General features: G+C 41.8%; 1 protein-coding gene and 1 long non-coding RNA gene across 4 annotated transcripts in view; both read right to left on the bottom strand.

Moving 5' to 3' along the window:
• The window catches only part of LOC308460687, a 197,869-nt gene that overhangs the window by 9,456 nt on the left and 170,241 nt on the right, over positions 1-18,172 (bottom strand). The gene's annotated exons all lie outside the window — the stretch shown is intronic.
• The window catches only part of YTHDC1 (YTH N6-methyladenosine RNA binding protein C1), a 22,616-nt gene extending 4,444 nt beyond the window's left edge, over positions 1-18,172 (bottom strand). Inside the window, exons 1-13 of one of the 3 annotated variants that reach the window (XM_080976723.1) lie at positions 17,923-18,172; positions 11,652-11,753; positions 10,362-10,693; positions 9,878-10,250; positions 8,199-8,288; positions 7,669-7,722; positions 6,931-7,025; positions 5,786-5,894; positions 5,582-5,699; positions 4,071-4,155; positions 3,037-3,203; positions 724-806; positions 84-120 (exon numbers count right to left, since the gene is read on the bottom strand). In XM_080976723.1, the coding sequence (XP_080832849.1) occupies positions 84-120; positions 724-806; positions 3,037-3,203; positions 4,071-4,155; positions 5,582-5,699; positions 5,786-5,894; positions 6,931-7,025; positions 7,669-7,722; positions 8,199-8,288; positions 9,878-10,250; positions 10,362-10,693; positions 11,652-11,753; positions 17,923-17,950 (1,673 nt within the window). In that variant the 5' untranslated portion in view covers positions 17,951-18,172. The remainder of the gene's footprint in view (positions 1-83; positions 121-723; positions 807-3,036; positions 3,204-4,070; positions 4,156-5,581; positions 5,700-5,785; positions 5,895-6,930; positions 7,026-7,668; positions 7,723-8,198; positions 8,289-9,877; positions 10,251-10,361; positions 10,694-11,651; positions 11,754-17,922) is intronic. The other 2 variants (XM_080976724.1, XM_080976725.1) reach the window with 2 other exon arrangements.

The raw sequence follows: 18,172 nt of genomic DNA, 5'->3' as shown, positions 1-18,172 counted from the left end.
CTGTTGGGAATGAGATATGTGAATTTAAACACAGTGCTAAGTTACCAAAGCATAAAATAAACAAAGACTAAAGCATCTCTTACCTGTCTGCATCTTGGTATCTGGGATCCTTTATATAGCCTGTTTAAAACCAAGCAGCATTATATATCATATTTACCGCTATAGCAATATATAAACAGAAATTAGCATCTTTCCCACAAGCATGCACCTGCCTTGGCAAAGAGAACAAGGAAAGGTAATTCTGCTGTTCCCAAAGGTGGCTTCAACAATTTGTGTAAGGAGCTTTAAAATGTATCGAGTTTTTCTTTATAGCAGAATAGAGCAGACTCCAGTAATTATCTAGCTATTGGATAAAGAATGTTAAATCTGGTCATTTTAGCTTGATGCCAAGATTTAATCTAAACATCAACAAAAGTACAATGTAGCCTGTTTTGAGGAGATTAATAAGACATACCTACATATTCACTCATATAATAGAAGGACATTTCTAACATTTTTGTCTCTGCTCTAAGCTTGGTCCCCCTACCATGTTCCAAGAAGGGCACCACGATCCCACACGTTCCGTTAAGTCTTCCTATTCAAAATGAGCTTTAACTAGAGCCCTGAAGACCCCTGTGCACCCTCAAAGCTTTATTTCAACCTTCACATTCTACACAAATTCAAGATTGTTAATACACAAATCTGTACGTTTGTGCAAATGTATTTGCATAACGAGATATTAACCTTGTCTTTGGTGAAACTCAGGGGGATAATCAATCCTTGGTTTCTTTCTGCTGTTATGAATATCATAATCCTCTGGTCGACGCCTACATAAATTAGACAATAATTAAACAATTGTTTGGAGCAACCTTAAAGTAAATACCTTCAGAAGGAACAGGAGGTAACCCAGGACGACTTTCTGGGAGGTTTCTGAAGTCCCAGGCAGCTGTGTGAGCCTTACCAAATTCACCGCTCAATCCTTTCTTGTGTCGACGTAAATATGCTTAACTGGCATTTTATGGTTGCAAAGAACCTGAAATCCTGGACCCAGCCATACCTCTTAATTCCAACCTATTTCTTTAGGGCTTACTCCCCGTTACACACAGAACTGTAGCCATAAACCTAATCTAACCCTACTTGTAACTTGTGCAATTGCTATATTGATGCTCGCCCTACAAGCACAGAGCCACACAATTTGGACGCATCTTACGGACGTGTTCCGAACCTCTAAATACTCTGCCTCACTTGGACTGATATCATTCGGACCCATCTCTCTCTCTTTTCCCCCTGCCCCCGCTTTACATACAAAGATTACTAGCCAGGAAGGACCTTTTACAATATGGCCTATTCCTATGTTCTCGAGATTAGAGCTAAGAGATTTTTCAAAATTCTTATTACTAGCTGAAATGGTTGTGCTTTCCGAAGAAGGTATTTTGCAGCTGCCAGCCTGGGTTTTCCTTTGCTCACCACCAGCAGGTACCTGAATGCCCCCCCCCAAACCCTTCAAATACACCATCAAAAGGTGAAACAATCATACAGGCCAAAGGCAATGACCCCTCCCTCCTCCCCAACTACCATTAAAATATATTGCATTACCATTTTAAAAGCAAGTATCACAATTCTGAGCAAACAAAGCAACTGTATGTACAGCAGAAATAGATTTAGAAAAAAAGAGCTGGTGTAAAGAATAAACATACCGCTTTCTTGTAGTTTGAGTGTGCACTTACGACCGGTATAATATATGATAGTAACAGTTCATATAGTAGTCCAACTACTGACTTTAAGCTGAAAGCCACATACATAAATGGAGGCCCTGGCAGGCTTGAGAAGGTGTGGTGGTGTTATAATGTATAGTTTGCAGTCCATTGCAAAACCTTCACTCGTAAATACTTTATTGCACTGGAAACCTCTCAGGCTTAACTTCAAAAGCCATCGCTGCTCAGTCCTCTTATGCCCAAAGAAAGGGGGATGCTGCCAGGATTCCTCCTACCTACAGGTTACGGTGTCCTTTTTTTTTTTTTTTTTTAAACAGCAAGGATATGGGGACTCGTTGGATATCTGTTACCTACCACAGGACGTTTCCACAAACAGGAAACTGCAACCGAAAAAGGTTTCAGCCCAAACTACACAGTCTTTAGCGGAAAGGCTTTAGATTTATCAGAAAGCAAAGTGGCTACACAGGGGGTCAGGGAATCGTGATGGATAGAAGGGCTTATATCAGTCCTTTGCAAAGACTTCTCCAATTCTGTAACAAGATATACCCCTCTTTTCTGGGGAATGTTGGCAAGTTCATAGAGCAGTGATCAATAATCGTGGCGATCCTCTAAAACCACTCTTAAGTCCACAGGTGCTGCCCGCATCTGGAAAGGTTGTGTACACAGACACAGCAACAGCCATTCTTTTTGGTTTGTTGCCGGGTCTCCAAGGCCACTTCCTCCCCCTTTGGAGAGAACCTACGGCTTCCAGAAGCTCAGCAAGATGTGAGAGAATATTTGGTAATGGGCTTAACCACAGCACGGTGATACAATTTGAGACAGTCCCAAACACGCTCTTCTTGAACAGCAAAATAACACAAATATTTTTATCCTCAAAATGAGGCGGTCATCTTCTGCAAAATTATAAGTGATCCTGATAAAAGTCCCATATTTTGACAAGGCTTATCCAGAGATATACCTGAAAGAAAAGGCTTTTACAAGATATTAACACATTTTTGAACACACAAACTTGCTCTTCCTCCACCTAGCCTGCTCATGATAAATCCGCTTACCTACACGAACAGATTATCTGCATTATCTGACCAAAGATCTAGTCTAAGCTAGGTTTACAAGAACGTATTTTCTGCATGAGCCAAAGGTCCCCGTTTTCCTCTTGAAAGTGACCAACTGGGGGAGGGGGGACAGTGTGAAATCCTCCATGAAGCCACAAACCCGTCCATGCAGCTTGATGTGAGGATTTTCTCTCTTCTTGATTGCAGGGAAAGCTTTTTGATGAATCACATTCCTCCATCACGTAATTCTGACACATGTGCCTATTATCAGTCCAAAGAACGTTTCTAACCTTCCCACATCTCGGAGTGGCTCTCGGCGGGACGGCCGTCCTCTTGACCGGGGCTGAGAATGCATTCTTCTCTTGTGCCGCATTTTATGAATGACTTGATACAAGTCAATACTTTCATCGGGAGGGAATAGAAGACAAAGCTGGGTTCCGCATTCAGGCTCAATTTCCTGGAACAGTTAAACGCTCGTTTTACAAGGTGAACTCTGAATGAATCCAAATTTTCCAAAGACAGCTTCTGCAGCCAACCAGACGGACACAACGAAGTATAACGCTCAATGACATGTTTTTGCTGATTTCTACGAGAAAGTTTTACTAGAAACCAACAGAGGGATTTCTAGAAAAATGTTACAGCGTAAGTAAGAAAGAGTTGTATCACATACCTTGTGCAACCAACATGTGTAGCCCAGAATCATGGATCAAAAGCTCACCGGCACAAACAAATAGATTAGGTAAATTTGTTTTTACGGAATTTTAGGACATATGCTGCCCATGAAGCAACAAAGAGTGCATATCTTTATTTTGTTAGCTATCAAAAATTGTATTTGCAGCATGCCAAATAGTGTTACAGCTATCTTTTTAAAAAGCACACTGAGATTTGAAATAGCCATGCAAGGTGAAGGAAGTCCTAAGTTTATGTGGGCTGCTTTTTCACAAGACCCTACCCTCCCAGTTAGTATAGCAGGAGAACAAGCCCATATTTCTCCCTCACAATGAACCCATTTTAGAGACTTGAGAATGGTGGGAGCCACAGTTCATCTAGATTCAAGGCTGCTTTTGGCAGAAAGTAGCCTAACAGTAGCTTTAATAAAGAATCGACTACACTTCAAGATGCTTCAAAAGAAGATATTTTGTTGTGACTTTTTTTCTAAGAGGTTACTGTTCATCATTGTTCTAGGATCTCTTTGTGCTCGAATTAATGGTGGCTGTCTTTCAAATGTGGACAACTATCAAATAAAATAAGAACAAATGCATTCCAAAATTTTAACTACTGGCCTTAAGATACTGAAGAGGAATAATTAACACAAATGACAAACCTGTCCATCACGTCCAATCTTTACGGGCTTATGCTCATTCCAAGGATTGGTCAGGTGAGCAGATTTCGTGAATGGCAACTCACGCCTAAACGTATAAGTGACATGTAATACATTTTGTGTATTTGGCATTTAAATTAAATCGTATACAAGGATGCTTTTATGGACTATAACTTGAACATTAAAAAGGAAACAGAAAACCAGGAAGATGAGCATTCTGAACCGGCAGATATAAATATTATCAAAGTGCAGCTTGGAAGACCAACTGAGTTAGGTTCATAATGCTCACCCTAGTATGAAGCAAGCATGACAACCCTGTAAGTTCTCTTCCAGAAGGAAACTTAAGCCTTGCCTTTGCATCCCACCCACCCACACTGTTTTGACATTCTGGCAGCGTTCTTAACACCTAGAATGCTGCTATTACTTTCTAGGAAGTAAACAAACTATGAAAGCACTACTGGAAAAAATGTGGACTTCCAGTACAGTAGTAATGCTGGGAAGATGTTCAAAAGGATTAAGTTATCTTCACAGATTGAGAAACTCTTCTCTCTCTCTCGATTTAAAATTAAGACTTGGGGAAACTCAACCATCACTATTCTGAACATTTCAGGTAAGTGATGACAAAAACCAAGCTTGACATTCATAATATAGAATATGTGTTTCATGAGAAGTTTGATTATTTTCAAAGACAAGAGAAAACCAATGCAAAACAAAAAACTAGACTTCAATGACAGGGTTGGGGATGTGAAGAATGCATCTTTTGCAGCACAACCTCTGGTTTCCCAACTTCATAGACTACTAGTCTGAAAGTCAGTATCTTGAGTGTCAATTTCTGACGACATCCTACCGCAGCAGATAGAGGCTCCCTATTCCCATCCTATACTTCAATGTCTCAAAATCCATGCATTAGAGGCAGCTATCAAGAGCCTTACATAATCAGTTGGGGGAGCACAGAATGCTAATAATGGCAGGTCTGTGTATGTGTTCTCTCTCTCTCTCTCTCTTTCTTTCTTTCTTTCTCTCTCTCTCTCTCTCTCTCTCTCTCTCTCTCTCACACACACACACTTGCAAGACCATAGGACTGAATTTAAGGCAATAATTTGCCACCTATGAAGATGATGGTTAATAACAAACTCTCTGAAGCATGGCAAAAAAATAAAAGACAAAAGATATATACCCTATTCATGGTAGGGCAAAAATATTCCTTCCACTAAGACGAAAGTCTTTTAGAATCATAGTGTTGGAAGGGACCGTGAGGATAATCTAGTCCAATGCTCTGCAATGCAGGAAACTTTTGCCCAACGTGGGGATCAAACCCACAACCCTGAGATTAAGAGTCTCATGCTCTACCAACTGAGCTATCTGCGAACTATCTCCAGACTATGCAAATGGGTGGTAACCTATTGTTCCAGCAAATGAATCATGTCTATTTTGAGGATACACTTTGTGAACCTACTCAGAATATCCAAAAGTAAACATTACGAACCAGAAATTTCACATTTTAACCCTTTTACCTGCATATCCAATCTATCTTAAATACGCCTCCCAGCATTTTTGCACTCATTCCTGCAGGTAGCACCCAGTGTATGGGAGATCCCCCGTGATGGGATTCTGAAGCCAGCCTTGCAAATCCTGCAAGAATCAGAACACTGCAATGAGACGACATAACCTAAACAACTTTGGGTTAATGTTGAGTGCAGGCATTCCCTCTTCTTTACCTTGGAATTTCCCACTCTCTCTCACAGAAAATATCAAGATAACACTCCTTGCTTGTCTGAAGGCAGCGTTGAGCTTCTTCTCATTGACTGGGAGGGTTGACCAGACACCCTGCAGAGAGATGAACAGACATGTGAATTATAAAACCAAAACTGTTCAGTGGATGCGCCAGGGACACCTTGCACTTAGCTCAGTGCTAGAACACATGTTTGACATGCACCAGGTCCCAGGTTCAGTCCTTGTAATTGTTACCATAAAGCACCAATGCTGCAGCAAGCAAAGGCTCTAGCAGCTCAGCCAGCTGCTTGTGGCTGGAAAGCCAGACAGGATGTTTGTGACTGTTGCCATGGGAACAAAGGGGCAGTCCATTCTGTACTGAGCACCGGATGTTAGCTCAGTGCGTGTGTGTCATATGACCCGTACTGGATGTACTTGGGAGGAGTTACTTCTTGCTGTTGTTGAGTGCAGACATGATTCTCTGTACTGATGTAAGAGGCAGAAATAAATGATGTAAATAGTTTTCTGTCTGCTTCTTTCCCCTCCCTGGGGACACCAAAGGGGAGAGATGAAGAACGGTGTGTTCCTCTCATACATCTGAGAAGAATCGCCGGACCTCGCCTGCTTATCAGCAGAGGTTGGGAGACGCGGGGAGGTCGACAGGAATATCTGCCGGTGCCTACTGCTTGTGGCACATTCCTCTGACCCAGGCAGAATTCCAACAGTAATCTCCAGTTAAAAGATGTGACAGCTGAGAAATATCTCTAACTGAGGTACTACCACTACAGGCAAGCCAGTATGACGGATACAGCTTCGTATTTCATAAATGCTCACATATCCAACAAAAGCTTGGGGAGGACCAGGAAAATCATAACCCATTAAGTTCAAAGCGTTATGGAAAGCATTAAACAGTAAAAACAAAGCATTAAACCAGAATTTGTTGTTCCCCTTTCTTTCTGCAAGGCTCCCAGCAGATTCAAAGTAACAGAGATACAGCTGGTGAGATGCTAACTAATTCCATTTCTTTGTGAAAGGGTTGAGGTAAGAGAACTAATTAAAGGCTTGATAATTAAAAGAACAATTGCCCCTATTCCGTAATCAGAGTTTTATCTTCATAATGAAAGCAGTCTGTAAGTGCAATGTGGCATACCTTAGCTTTGGCAAGTGAGACGTTTTCATGGTTGTTACTTTTGATAAGAAAAAATCTTGCATCTTGGAGAATGTATTTAAGTTTGCTAGTTTGGTCTGGGGGTGGAAACAAAGCAAAATGTAATTTTATTGGCATTTCCCTCTGCACCTCCTAAGTAAACACACAACACATATTTATAGCCCCTTTGTGGGACAAGCCCTTTTATATTGTGGTACAACTATTCTTCACTTCAGAGGGGCTTATATTGGTCTCCTGCACAAATTCCATTTTAATATATTGAAGCTACGTGACCAAATTTTGAGGAATTGTGCTGCAAGTCAGTAGCCGAATACCACATATTTCAGACTTGAAATCTGTGTCATAGCATGCAATGCTAAGCGTAGAAAGCAAAATAAGCTATTTCAAGTAAAAAGCCAATGCAACATCAGTAATGTTCCGATATGTTCACTTCCTGGTTATTGGAGTAAAATACATTCTTGGATGAGGAACCTACAAAAATTTATCTTTCAAACAGCACCATTTCATTAATTCTTTGCTTGCCAATTCAGCAATAAGATATATATATTTGCCTTTATGAAGATGCATGCAAGAAGTAATTTGAGAGGCAATACAATTTGCTCACTTGAGTTAGTTCCACTATACATCGGAACATTACCACATTTGATGTATGTTAACAAAGACTTGACACAACAGCTTGCAATGGGAGCATGCATTAAAAAATTCGAATTTAAATTATACCTTTTTGGACAGCACGAACGGAAGATGATAATTTCTCATGCTTCTTTTCTGAACCTGTGTTTAGCCAAAGTACATTTGTTCAGATTGAGCCTTAATAGAGATACGATATAAATTCTACAGCCTTTTCACATACTATTTTCATTCATGACAAATTATTCCTCCTGACGCGCACCCACACACACACAAAGAATGCTGCTCAATGTGCACGAGGGTTTGTTTTGGATTTTTGGGTTGTTTCATTTTGTTTGTTTGTTTTGGTGGACCAGTTTTCTCTTCAGAAAACTAGTCAATGAATCATCATCTTCCAAGTTTTAAAAAGTGAAAATTCCACTTAAGCAACAAAATAGCATTAACATAACAAGAAAACCTACTTCCCCAAATTATTCACACAGAACATGCCAAAATACCAATTTTCACTATTTAGCTACATGTCCAAGAGGTTTCTATGGCCCACTATTTATTTTGGAAAATGCAGTTCAAGGGTTTTGCTACAGATCATTTCAGTAAGATAAGCAATAACATAATAATACCTGCATATGACTCTGATGCAGAGCTTCCACTTCTATCAAAAACAATCGGAGAGATGCCTCTAGCTCTTTTTCTCGCCTTCTTTTTCTCATCTAAGACCATCAAAACAAGCAACAGCAGTACTTTTAAGGCCGACACCAAAAACGTTATCAGGAATGATTGCAAAGAAGGTCAATACAGTTTACATTAGCTAAATGCATATTTGGCTCTCAACATTCAGAACTATCATCTCATTAGCCCTTCATTCTTTAGTCAGGATCCAAAGATCCATGGAGTTGTTTTGCAGAGCTCAAGGGAGCTTTAAACTTTTTTGCCTTGAACAGTAATATTGCACATTACATGGAAAGCTGCTTTTGAAACACAAAAATTTCAAAAGCAGTTTCTGATACAGTATGGTGTGCGCACGTGTGTATGAGTGTGAGGTCTTCACAAAGTCAAGAAATTGACTGGCATAGATCAAGCCTCCTGTTGGAGCCCCAGCATGCCCTTGGACCACAACGTTTATGCACATTATTAGAAATACAGCAAACACATCGCCCTAAAGCCTGATTTATACATTGCCAGGTATGTAAGCTTGCCTCTTTTGCACACCATGGATTACAACCTACTTCTGGATAACAGATTCGCTTAAGGAGTCTGTGCCAGACACCCAATGAGGTGCAATGCTGATTGGGGTGTTTGCCATGTTATTCAAATGATCTAGCCATGTGACACAACAACCACACCACATTGATAACACTATTCCAAAGCTTCTGAAATGGAACTGTCCCTGTCACGATACTTGGGACAATTAGGGACACCAAAAAAATAAAACGAGGAAGGCGGAGTTGGGAGGGACATCGCTTAAATAAAATGTGAACAATAATAAATTAATAGAACATAAGTATTTGGCTAGAAGTTTGAAAGTCAGCTAAAACGCAGCTGCTTTGCTCTGATTTCTTTCCAGGTTTTTTTAAACCAGAATGTGCCAACTAGCTTTATATACTGCTGGAAACACTGTTTCTTCAGTTATAATCTACTCTTTTAAAAAAATGTTTTTTAAAAATCAATTCTTTCACCACAGAAATATACGCAGACCAGCCTTTCTCAACTTTGGGTTCCTGGATGTTGTTGGACTACTACTCCCATCATCCCTTGCTGGCTATGGATTATGAGAGTTGTAGTCCAACATCATCTAGGGACCCAAGACTGAGAAAGGCTAACCTAGACTGGTATTACAAACACTGGTACATAGAATTATTCACGTTGAAACGTAAGTTGAACCTGTGAGACACACTGGTTTGAAGATCTTTTCTCATCCCCATGAAAGAGGCCCCTAAAAGAATGTAACGTAAAGTACACTGCCAGAAAACTCATCTTATGTTTCCACTTTCATTCCTCACAGCCTCTGGCCAAGAGACCAGCACTATGAAGGAAACTGCTTAGTGAGACACTAATGAGCACCAGAGCATAGGAAGAGCTCTGCCGGATGAGACCAAGGACCCATCTAGTCCAGCACTGTTCTCAGTGGCCATAGGAAGCCCTTTGGACAAAAATGAACACTTTGCTGCTGTGCTATCCTTACTGGTGGTGCTCTTCCGACACCAGGAAATCACACCAGAGCCAATCATCTGTGGTACGATTTAGAAATAAATAACTGAATATGACAAGACCCAGAGCAGAAAGAAATGATATCAGCTACCTGATATATCCGAGCCCGAACCAGATCGGACTGACCCATCAGTAAAGGATGCAGATTCAGATTCAGAATCACTAGCTTCGCTTCGTGTGTCATAATCATTTCCCTCCTTCTGATCCCTTTCATCTTGATCATAATCCTCTTCTTCATCATCTCCCTCTTCTTCCACTTCTTCTTCCTCCTCCTCCCCGTCATCGTCTTCCTCCTCTTCTTCTTCCTCCATCCCCTCCTCCTCCTCCTCATTCTCTGTGTTTCCTTGGTCAGAGGATCCGCTACTGCCTGTTTCATGATCCGACCCGTACTCCTCGGAGTTCACCTCTTCTTTTGAGGAGTGGCTGGACCTGCTTGGCTGTCTGTCCACCTCATGCCTTAGCCTCTGTTTAAATGAGAATAAAACAAACGCCTTACATGTCAGGATGCACAGAGAGTTCGGAGCAAGCACCTTAAAGAACTGGTGCATTTAATGACTGCAAAAGCCGCTGCTTACCCCAGAGGTATCTGGAGTGGAAGACTTTGCCCTTCTGTCAGCATCTCTTTTCCTCATGCATGCCTTCTCAGGTTGCCCCTTGTAGGCGTCTCTTGAGCTACTGCTTGTCATACGCATCTTTCTGTCACCTTCTGGGCGCTTGCTCCTATCAGACCTTTGATACTCCTCATTCTTATATTCCAATACTGGCTTTCCTTTTGTGCTCACTATTCGCTTGTTGTTGCTAACGGATGAGCTTGGAGGTTTGGGTAGCAACTGCCTCGAGGAATGCACAGAAGGCTTCTGCTTTTTGCTCTCAGCTGTCTCCATCCTCTCGCTTTTCCTTTTGGATCCTGAAATATTTTTTTTTAGAAAAGCACCAACAAATTTTGAAATCAGCATTTCATAGTTACTTGATAGCATTAACAAAATGCTGCTAAAGCTATCTTCAGAAAACATGATGAGCAAACTTTTTTCACATTTAGCATGAGACAAAGCACATAAAGCTATTAGGTTTGAAACCGGGATGTTGTGTTAAATAAACTGCCTCCTTGGAAATCCTAGTATCTCTCACTATTAAAGATGAGAAAACTGATGACCAATCGCTGGAATGACTTAAAAGACCAAAACACAACTTAGCACAGCCCTTCCAAACCCTAGTGTAGTATCATTCCAAATGTTACTGGACTCACAACTCCAACTGGGCCCAGCCAGTATGGCCAATGGTCAGGGATTATGGGAGTTGCATTCCAATAACATGTGACGGGCGCCAGGCTGTGGAAAGTTGACTTGGGAAATAAGCTGAAATAGAACCTTGCTTCTGGCTTCCTCAGGAGAAAGACAGCTCCCTATGTATTTCTATAGCCAAAGAGCCAAGATTACATGCTTGAGGAAGGAAAACTATTTCAACTTGTTAATATTTTATAAGCAATGACAGTACTTGCTTTTTAGCAAACTGTACTGTTTTGTTTGGCATGCCATATTCCACAAAGGCTCTTAAAGCCTTTAAAAACATTCAGATATGAAGGCTACAACCAAGGTATCGGCACAGCAGGTTCTTTGCACATATGTGACATGTCAATATTTTACTTTAATAGCTCACATTGCCTTTGAAAAAAATCAAATGTGGTAGGGAGATAAGGATACTTCAAAAAGAATTTGTAATGCAGAGCAAAGAACTCTTAGGAAAAAGAGGGGCTGCCCAGTGGGCATGCACAAGTCTCTGTGCACCCTGGCAGCAGCCCTCAAGCTTGTTGGCTGATCTTGCTGTCCACCTTTTCAAAAGGGCACCCAACTAGTAAAGAAGCATACCCTTTTTCTCACTTTTATCTTGCTCACTGTCAGGGTTATACAGTTCATCATCATGATCAGGTGCATCAGTCAATATATCATCCAGAACATTCAGTTCGCCATCTGTAAACAAAACACAAGGTTCAGAAATGGCATTCAGAAGAGCTGCACTGTTTGCTTTAATGGTATTAGAATAGTGGAATTAGAACCACAAAGTTCTAAAGTTGGAAGGGACCACAAGGATCTAGTCCAACCCGCTGCAATGCTCTTACCAAATGAGTTGTTAAAATGGTTTAAAGTGATACTAAAATCCAATACCCACACATTTTCTTTCAGCACTTACATCTGCCCACCCATTTCAAGCTTTTCTAAAATTAAGAATGAAAACTAAATAGCAAGGCAGTTTTTCACAAGACTAATTTGGATAGCTGCCAATCAAAACTGTTTAAATTGGGGAGAAGCAAGATATGGATGAACTCCCTACTACAGGTTTAACCAAATTCACTGACAAACCTCTCATCTATCTTTCAGTTGCTTTAATCTCTAAACTACATAAGGGACAATTGACCTGGTAAATCTTATAGGCTTGCTTTAGACCAGGGGTCGGCAACCTAAGGCCCATGGGCCACAAGCAGCCCATGGGGGTCGTTTAACCGACCCAAGAGGCACCCCCGAACCGAGCTGCCTGCTTGGTGAGTCCCCGCGCGCTTCGCAAAACCAGCGCAGCACGGCGCAGGGACTTGCTTCTGCGATGCTGGAAATTGCTTCTCTGCAGACGCCAGAAATCACAGGCATGCAATCTGGCCCACAGTAGGATCTCCGCTGGAGTGAACCGGCCCAGGCGAGGTAAACCTTGCCGACCTCTGATTTAGACCTTAATCAAGACATTAAAACGTTTAATGCAATTAGATTAATATGTTAACTGCAATGTTTATTCACACCAGTCAGTTGAGATTTATTCCTGACCACAGACTGGGTCATAACTAGACAAACATGGACTATCAAAGAAGGCATAGAGGCTAGGATGAGTTTGCACTGATTTTACTCTCATGAAATTTCATAGGTAAGGAACAGCCTCCTCAAAAAAACCTGTGATCCTTCACAGGTTTGCAGAGCCATTCATCCTAGAGCTGTGTATATTAAAGAGCTACATTTTATATCAATCATTCACTACTAGAAAAAGTAATAATATTTTGGGAGAATCTGACAAGGATGCCCCATACTTCTTGTAGTATTTGCTATATTAGTCACAGAGCAGTGATTCCAATAAGGGCAGGCTATATGGTACCTAGGCCACCTTTCCTGAAAATACAGCCAGGTGGAGTGGTTCTTGAAGAACAAGTTCTACAAAGGGAGGAGTCAAACAGTTGAGGACACCTCCCCCTTCTGGCTAATCTCTTCTTCTCAAGCATCCAGGTGTAATTAAAGGCTTGTAAAGATATGGACTAGGATCCCAACAACTGGTGCACATAGATTTTTACTTTTCCATTTTTAGAATTATAATCACAATTATTTTACTTATACCCCACCCATCTGGCTGGGTTTCCCCAGCCACTCTGGGCGGCTTACAGCATATCTAAAAACATAATCAGATCCCTACTGTCATATCATGAACACCTTTTCAAACTTCCTTCAATGTTGAAAGTGGTTTGGCATGCAACAGGAGGGACTGCAATTCCTGAAATTTCCATTTCAGGCAATCATTTTACTTTAAGATGAACCACAGCAAGAATTTGTGTCATAATTCTATCTCCTTGAGCAGTTTTGATTTGTTTTAACAAATCATGTGTTGACTAGTGCAAAGCCATTACTAACTACAGACAAACATTATTAAATTTAATTATCTACAATCAAGTTCAAAGAGCTTTCCAAAGATTCAACTACAGTTAATGTGGTGTACAAAACTCCATTAAAAATGGAGCTGCCTTGAAAAATCAGTTACATTTCTCTTTTTTATTTTGTCTGGCTTCTCTGGGCTCTTTGGTTTTCAAGAGCTTCTCAATTATTTCTCAATGATACAGGTATACAGACTAAAACCTAATCCAGACAATATTCAACTAATGGCAACTGTTGGGGTGGGGTATGGCTGGGACCTCAATCCAATGGTCTCTTGAAACTCAGATCTATTGGGGGGGGAGAAAGTATTTTCAAACTGAAAATAATTAATTGCCTTGAGGCATTCCTGGTTTTCTCACCACGCCTAAGTGGCAACAATCTTAAATTTGGACCTAACTTAACACCACTCCTATTTTAATGTTCTTCACAGGAATTAGTTTTTGATGATGACTTTGGAAGGTTCAGCTAGTGTCAGAGACCTGTAGCCTTCTGGATATGAGACATCAGGAGCAAATTGCATTTGTCTTCCATTATCTGCACTTGCCCTATCTTGACTTCTGAACAAAACACCCCTTAAGTGTTGGAGTTCTGAATGACCAGAGCTCCATTTATCCCCCACCACCACTGTGTTTCATTAACAATGCATACCATCTACACATTAGACATAGGACTGCAAGGAAGCACAGTCTCTTATTGGAAGACTGCCCAAGCCCAATAATCTTTTGGAGGTGACTTTGTTAATTAAACCACCAAACATCTTGTAGTATACCGCTCTACTTTTTGTGTTTGTAAACATTCTTCTTCTTCTTAAAACACCCTAATGCTTTTAGGATGACAGGGCATCTGAAACAATTTTTCTGAGCACCGGTTCTGTTCTTGAACAGTGTACAGTGGTACCTCGAGTTACATACGCTTCAGGTTACAGACGCTTCAGGTTACAGACTCTGCTAACCCAGAAATAGTACCTCGGGTTAAGAACTTTGCTTCAGGATGAGAACAGAAATCACACTCCGGCGGTGTGGCAGCAGGAGGCCCCATTAGCTAAAGTGGTGCTTCAGGTTAAGAACAGTTTCAGGTTAAGAACGGACCTCCGGAACGAATTAAGTACTTAACCTGAGGTACCACTGTACTGGTCTTCTACTTCGCTTTGACTTCACTCCCAGGGGTGCATTGTTTCTTGAGACAGACAGATGCCAACAAGTTACTATTCTGGTCTCATGTTATCAGCAGCTGGAGTTGTAATAGTTTGGAGGTCTCAGCAGGAATCAACTGACTACTAAAAGGTAAAGGCAACCCCTGACCATTAGGTCCAGTCTTGGACTCCGGGGTTGCGCGTTCATCTCGGTCTATAGGCCGAGGGAGCTGGCGTTTGTCCGCAGACAGCTTCCAGGTCATGTGGCCAACATGACTTAAGCAGCGGCAGCGTGGCAGCAGCAGGAGGCACCATCAGCTAAAGTGGTACTTCAGGATAAGAACAGTTTCTGGTTAAGAACGGACCTCCGGAACGAATTAAGTACTTAACCCGAGGTACCACTGTATTTTACTGGTGTGCCATTTAGATAAAAAATCTGTAGCAGTTTATCTTAAACAAGCAGCTGTTATCTACTAGAGTAATTGCCAATAAAATTAATTACTGCATACAATACCCTAACCTATATTTTGGAAAAGGCCCAAAGTAGGATGGCTTATGACCAGCTCAGGACCTTTCCTTGTCGTGCTTACAGGAGCCTCTTAGATACAACTGCAAAGACATAACAACAGAGCTATGGAGATGTGGTAGACCTCAAATACCTGAAGGCCAACATAAATTTTGGGTGGAACGTCCATGATACTTACTACTCCTTTAAATACATAGTGCCCCAGTATGCAGCTGGTAGATATACTATCGCTCCGTTTGCTTCATACTCATCAATATATTTCTACATAAACCAGGCCATGCAAGATAAAATTCCCTTCAGCACACACAATGCAGAACTGCTGCAGTCACTGCTCTGCAGTCATATTGCTCCTATTAGATGCAAAAAGCAAGCTTTTAATAGAAGCTGTCCCTCTTGTTTTAACAGGATTTCTAAAGCTAATCTATTTAGGAAACAAATATGTACATAAACAATACATAATTATGCCAGTGGTCAAGCTGCATTGTTAAACAGGGTCAAAACAATGTAATAACCGGCTTGATCAGGCAAAAGTCCCACCTAGCCCAGCATAGCCCAGTCAGTAGAGAAAGAGATTCTCAGGGTCGTGGGTTGAAGACATGCATTGAGCCAAAGATTCCTGCATTGCAGTGGGTTGGACTAAATGACCCTTGTGGTCCCTTCCAACTCTATGAAAATCCCATTATCACAATGTTTAAAGAAATGGCCATACAAACCCCATAAGCAGAAATCACAACAGTACTCTCCTCACTTGTTATTCCAATCAACTGGTATTCAGAGGCACATAGCCTCCAAAAATGGATGTAGAACATAGCCTTATCCTCTATTAATTTGTCTAATCCTCTTTTAAAACCATCCAAGTATTAGTTCAGCCCTCTTGTAAGGTAAGCCTGCTTCACCATATTATTGTCCACCCTGTCTTCTATATTTGTAAGCAGCTCAATGGTACCCAGATTTACTAAGAAGGCCTGTCAGACTTTACATCATTTAAATCAAATCTTGTATGTTTCAAATTGCAGCCTTCACCTCTAACCTCAGATACCTTCTTGCTCCCCACATTTCCTCCACTGTTTTATCTTATTCTCTAATGCAGTTTGAATAAATGCTCAATAGCACAGTAACATAAACCTAATCTCTAACACAGGCAAACAAAAAGCTTCAAGCGCTGCAGAGCTGTACTTCATCTCATGACATGGGAATAACACAGATCAGCTGTTTTATTGTTTTGCTTTTACACCAACTAGAAGGGAAACACACAAATCTAGTCAGCATCAGCTGAATCAGTGGAGGGAGTCACTAGTATAATATCCCTGCCTAAGAGTTGTGTGTGTATATATATGAAAAAACAGAAAGCTAGTTTAACATAGCAGCCAAGTGTGTGAACTTTATAATATAGCCAAGATACTTTTGGCTCAAACGTAAGGCCAAACGTAAGGCCAACCAAGAACTTACTGGCTGGTCTTAGGTACACTACTATCCTCCCATCCTCAGAATCTCATCTGCATTAGGAAAACGGAAGTGGTCCATCTTATAGGGCAGTTACAAGTCTTACTGAGAACACAGCAGCATTTTAACTTTATTTTCCAGGATTAATAGCTAATATTCACGGAATGTGGGGGAGGAGGATAAAGTAACCAGCCAAAACTCGCTAGAAGACTGTTTAAAAAACAGGTTGGTTTTTTTATTAAAAAAATAAATCATTATTTTAAAGCACAAACAGCCTGCAGACATTTTTTACCTGAAACCAATGGCTAGACTGCACCATTGCTTAGGATGTTTCACTGGAGGGGTCTGTTGCTGTTATTAACATCAATTCTAATTTTTATATATTAGTATGATTTATGCAGAAACTGTTCAGTTTGGCTGTGTACTTTTTATATGTTTTATTTTAACCAATTTTAAAAGGAAAGCTTAAAATGTTTCCTACTTGAGACCAATGGCTGGACTGCACCAATGGGCTGGGGCATTTTTGTTGCGGGTTTGTTGCTTTAACTATCCTGCAGCTTGACCTCAACCCCAAATGCACCCTCCTCCATTGTCTTCTGAGATAGACAGATGCCAACAACAACTGATATAACTTTTTTCCTTTTTTTTTTTATATTGTTACGATTTAGGTGTCAACTGTTCCAAACCGGTTGTGTACGCAAAACTTTTCATCTTGTAAGCTGCCTCCAGACTGCTTTTAACTACGGAAAGGCGGTACAAGGGTTTGTGTGTCTGTGTGTTATTGGGTTGCTTTTACTTCGATTATATACATTGCGGTTTTATATTTTGAATTTGTTCTGCAAACCGGTATATAAATCCAGTAAACAAATAAAATACCCCCAAAATGACGGTGGTGGTGAGCAAGATTTCATTTTGGCCCCCTTAAAAAGCGCCAGCCCCCACCCTACGCCTCCCCCTTGCTTTCCCAAGCCTGGCAACCAACAACCTTGCCTTTCCATCCAGCCCCCAACCTATGCCCCCCCTTCCCCCCAAAGGCTGAGAACCAGTATTTCAAGGCCTATTAAACGGCCATCCCTTCCCTTACTGCCCCCCGCCCCACTTTCCCAAACGCGTGACCCCCCCCCCGAAGGCTGATGGCGAGTAACATTTCATTTCAAGGCAATTAAACCGCCGCCCCCCAGCCCACTTTTCCCGGGGGGGGGGAGGCAGCAGTAAGGCCCCCCGCCCTCCTTCGTAAAGCCCCTCAGGTCTCTCTCTCTCTCTCCCCTCTCCCCAGGGCCTTCGCTGCTCCCCCCCCGGTTGCCATGGCAACGAGCGGCCTAGGGAGTGAGGGGAAGGGGAAAACCCGGCGGTACCTTTTTCCTCCCGGCTCTCGGCCGCCATCGTTCCCCCCCCCCCCGCCCGGCGGAGGAAGAAGAACCGGCGGCGACGGCGGCTTTCTCTGGAGGCGGAGGAGTATCGGGAGACGAGGAGGGAGCGGCGCAGCCGAAGGATGCGAGGGAGGCGACGGGGAGGGCGATGGAGCCCCTTCAGGAGCTGCTCCCTTCAGGACGCCGAGCAAAATGGAGGCTCTTCCCCCCTCACGGCCCCGCCTCCTCCTCCCGA

This window comes from Podarcis pityusensis (genome assembly GCF_964106645.2).
Source record: "Podarcis pityusensis genome assembly, chromosome: 13".
NCBI classification, from domain to species: domain Eukaryota; kingdom Metazoa; phylum Chordata; class Lepidosauria; order Squamata; family Lacertidae; genus Podarcis; species Podarcis pityusensis.
This window is presented reverse-complemented; position numbering and strand designations above follow the sequence as displayed.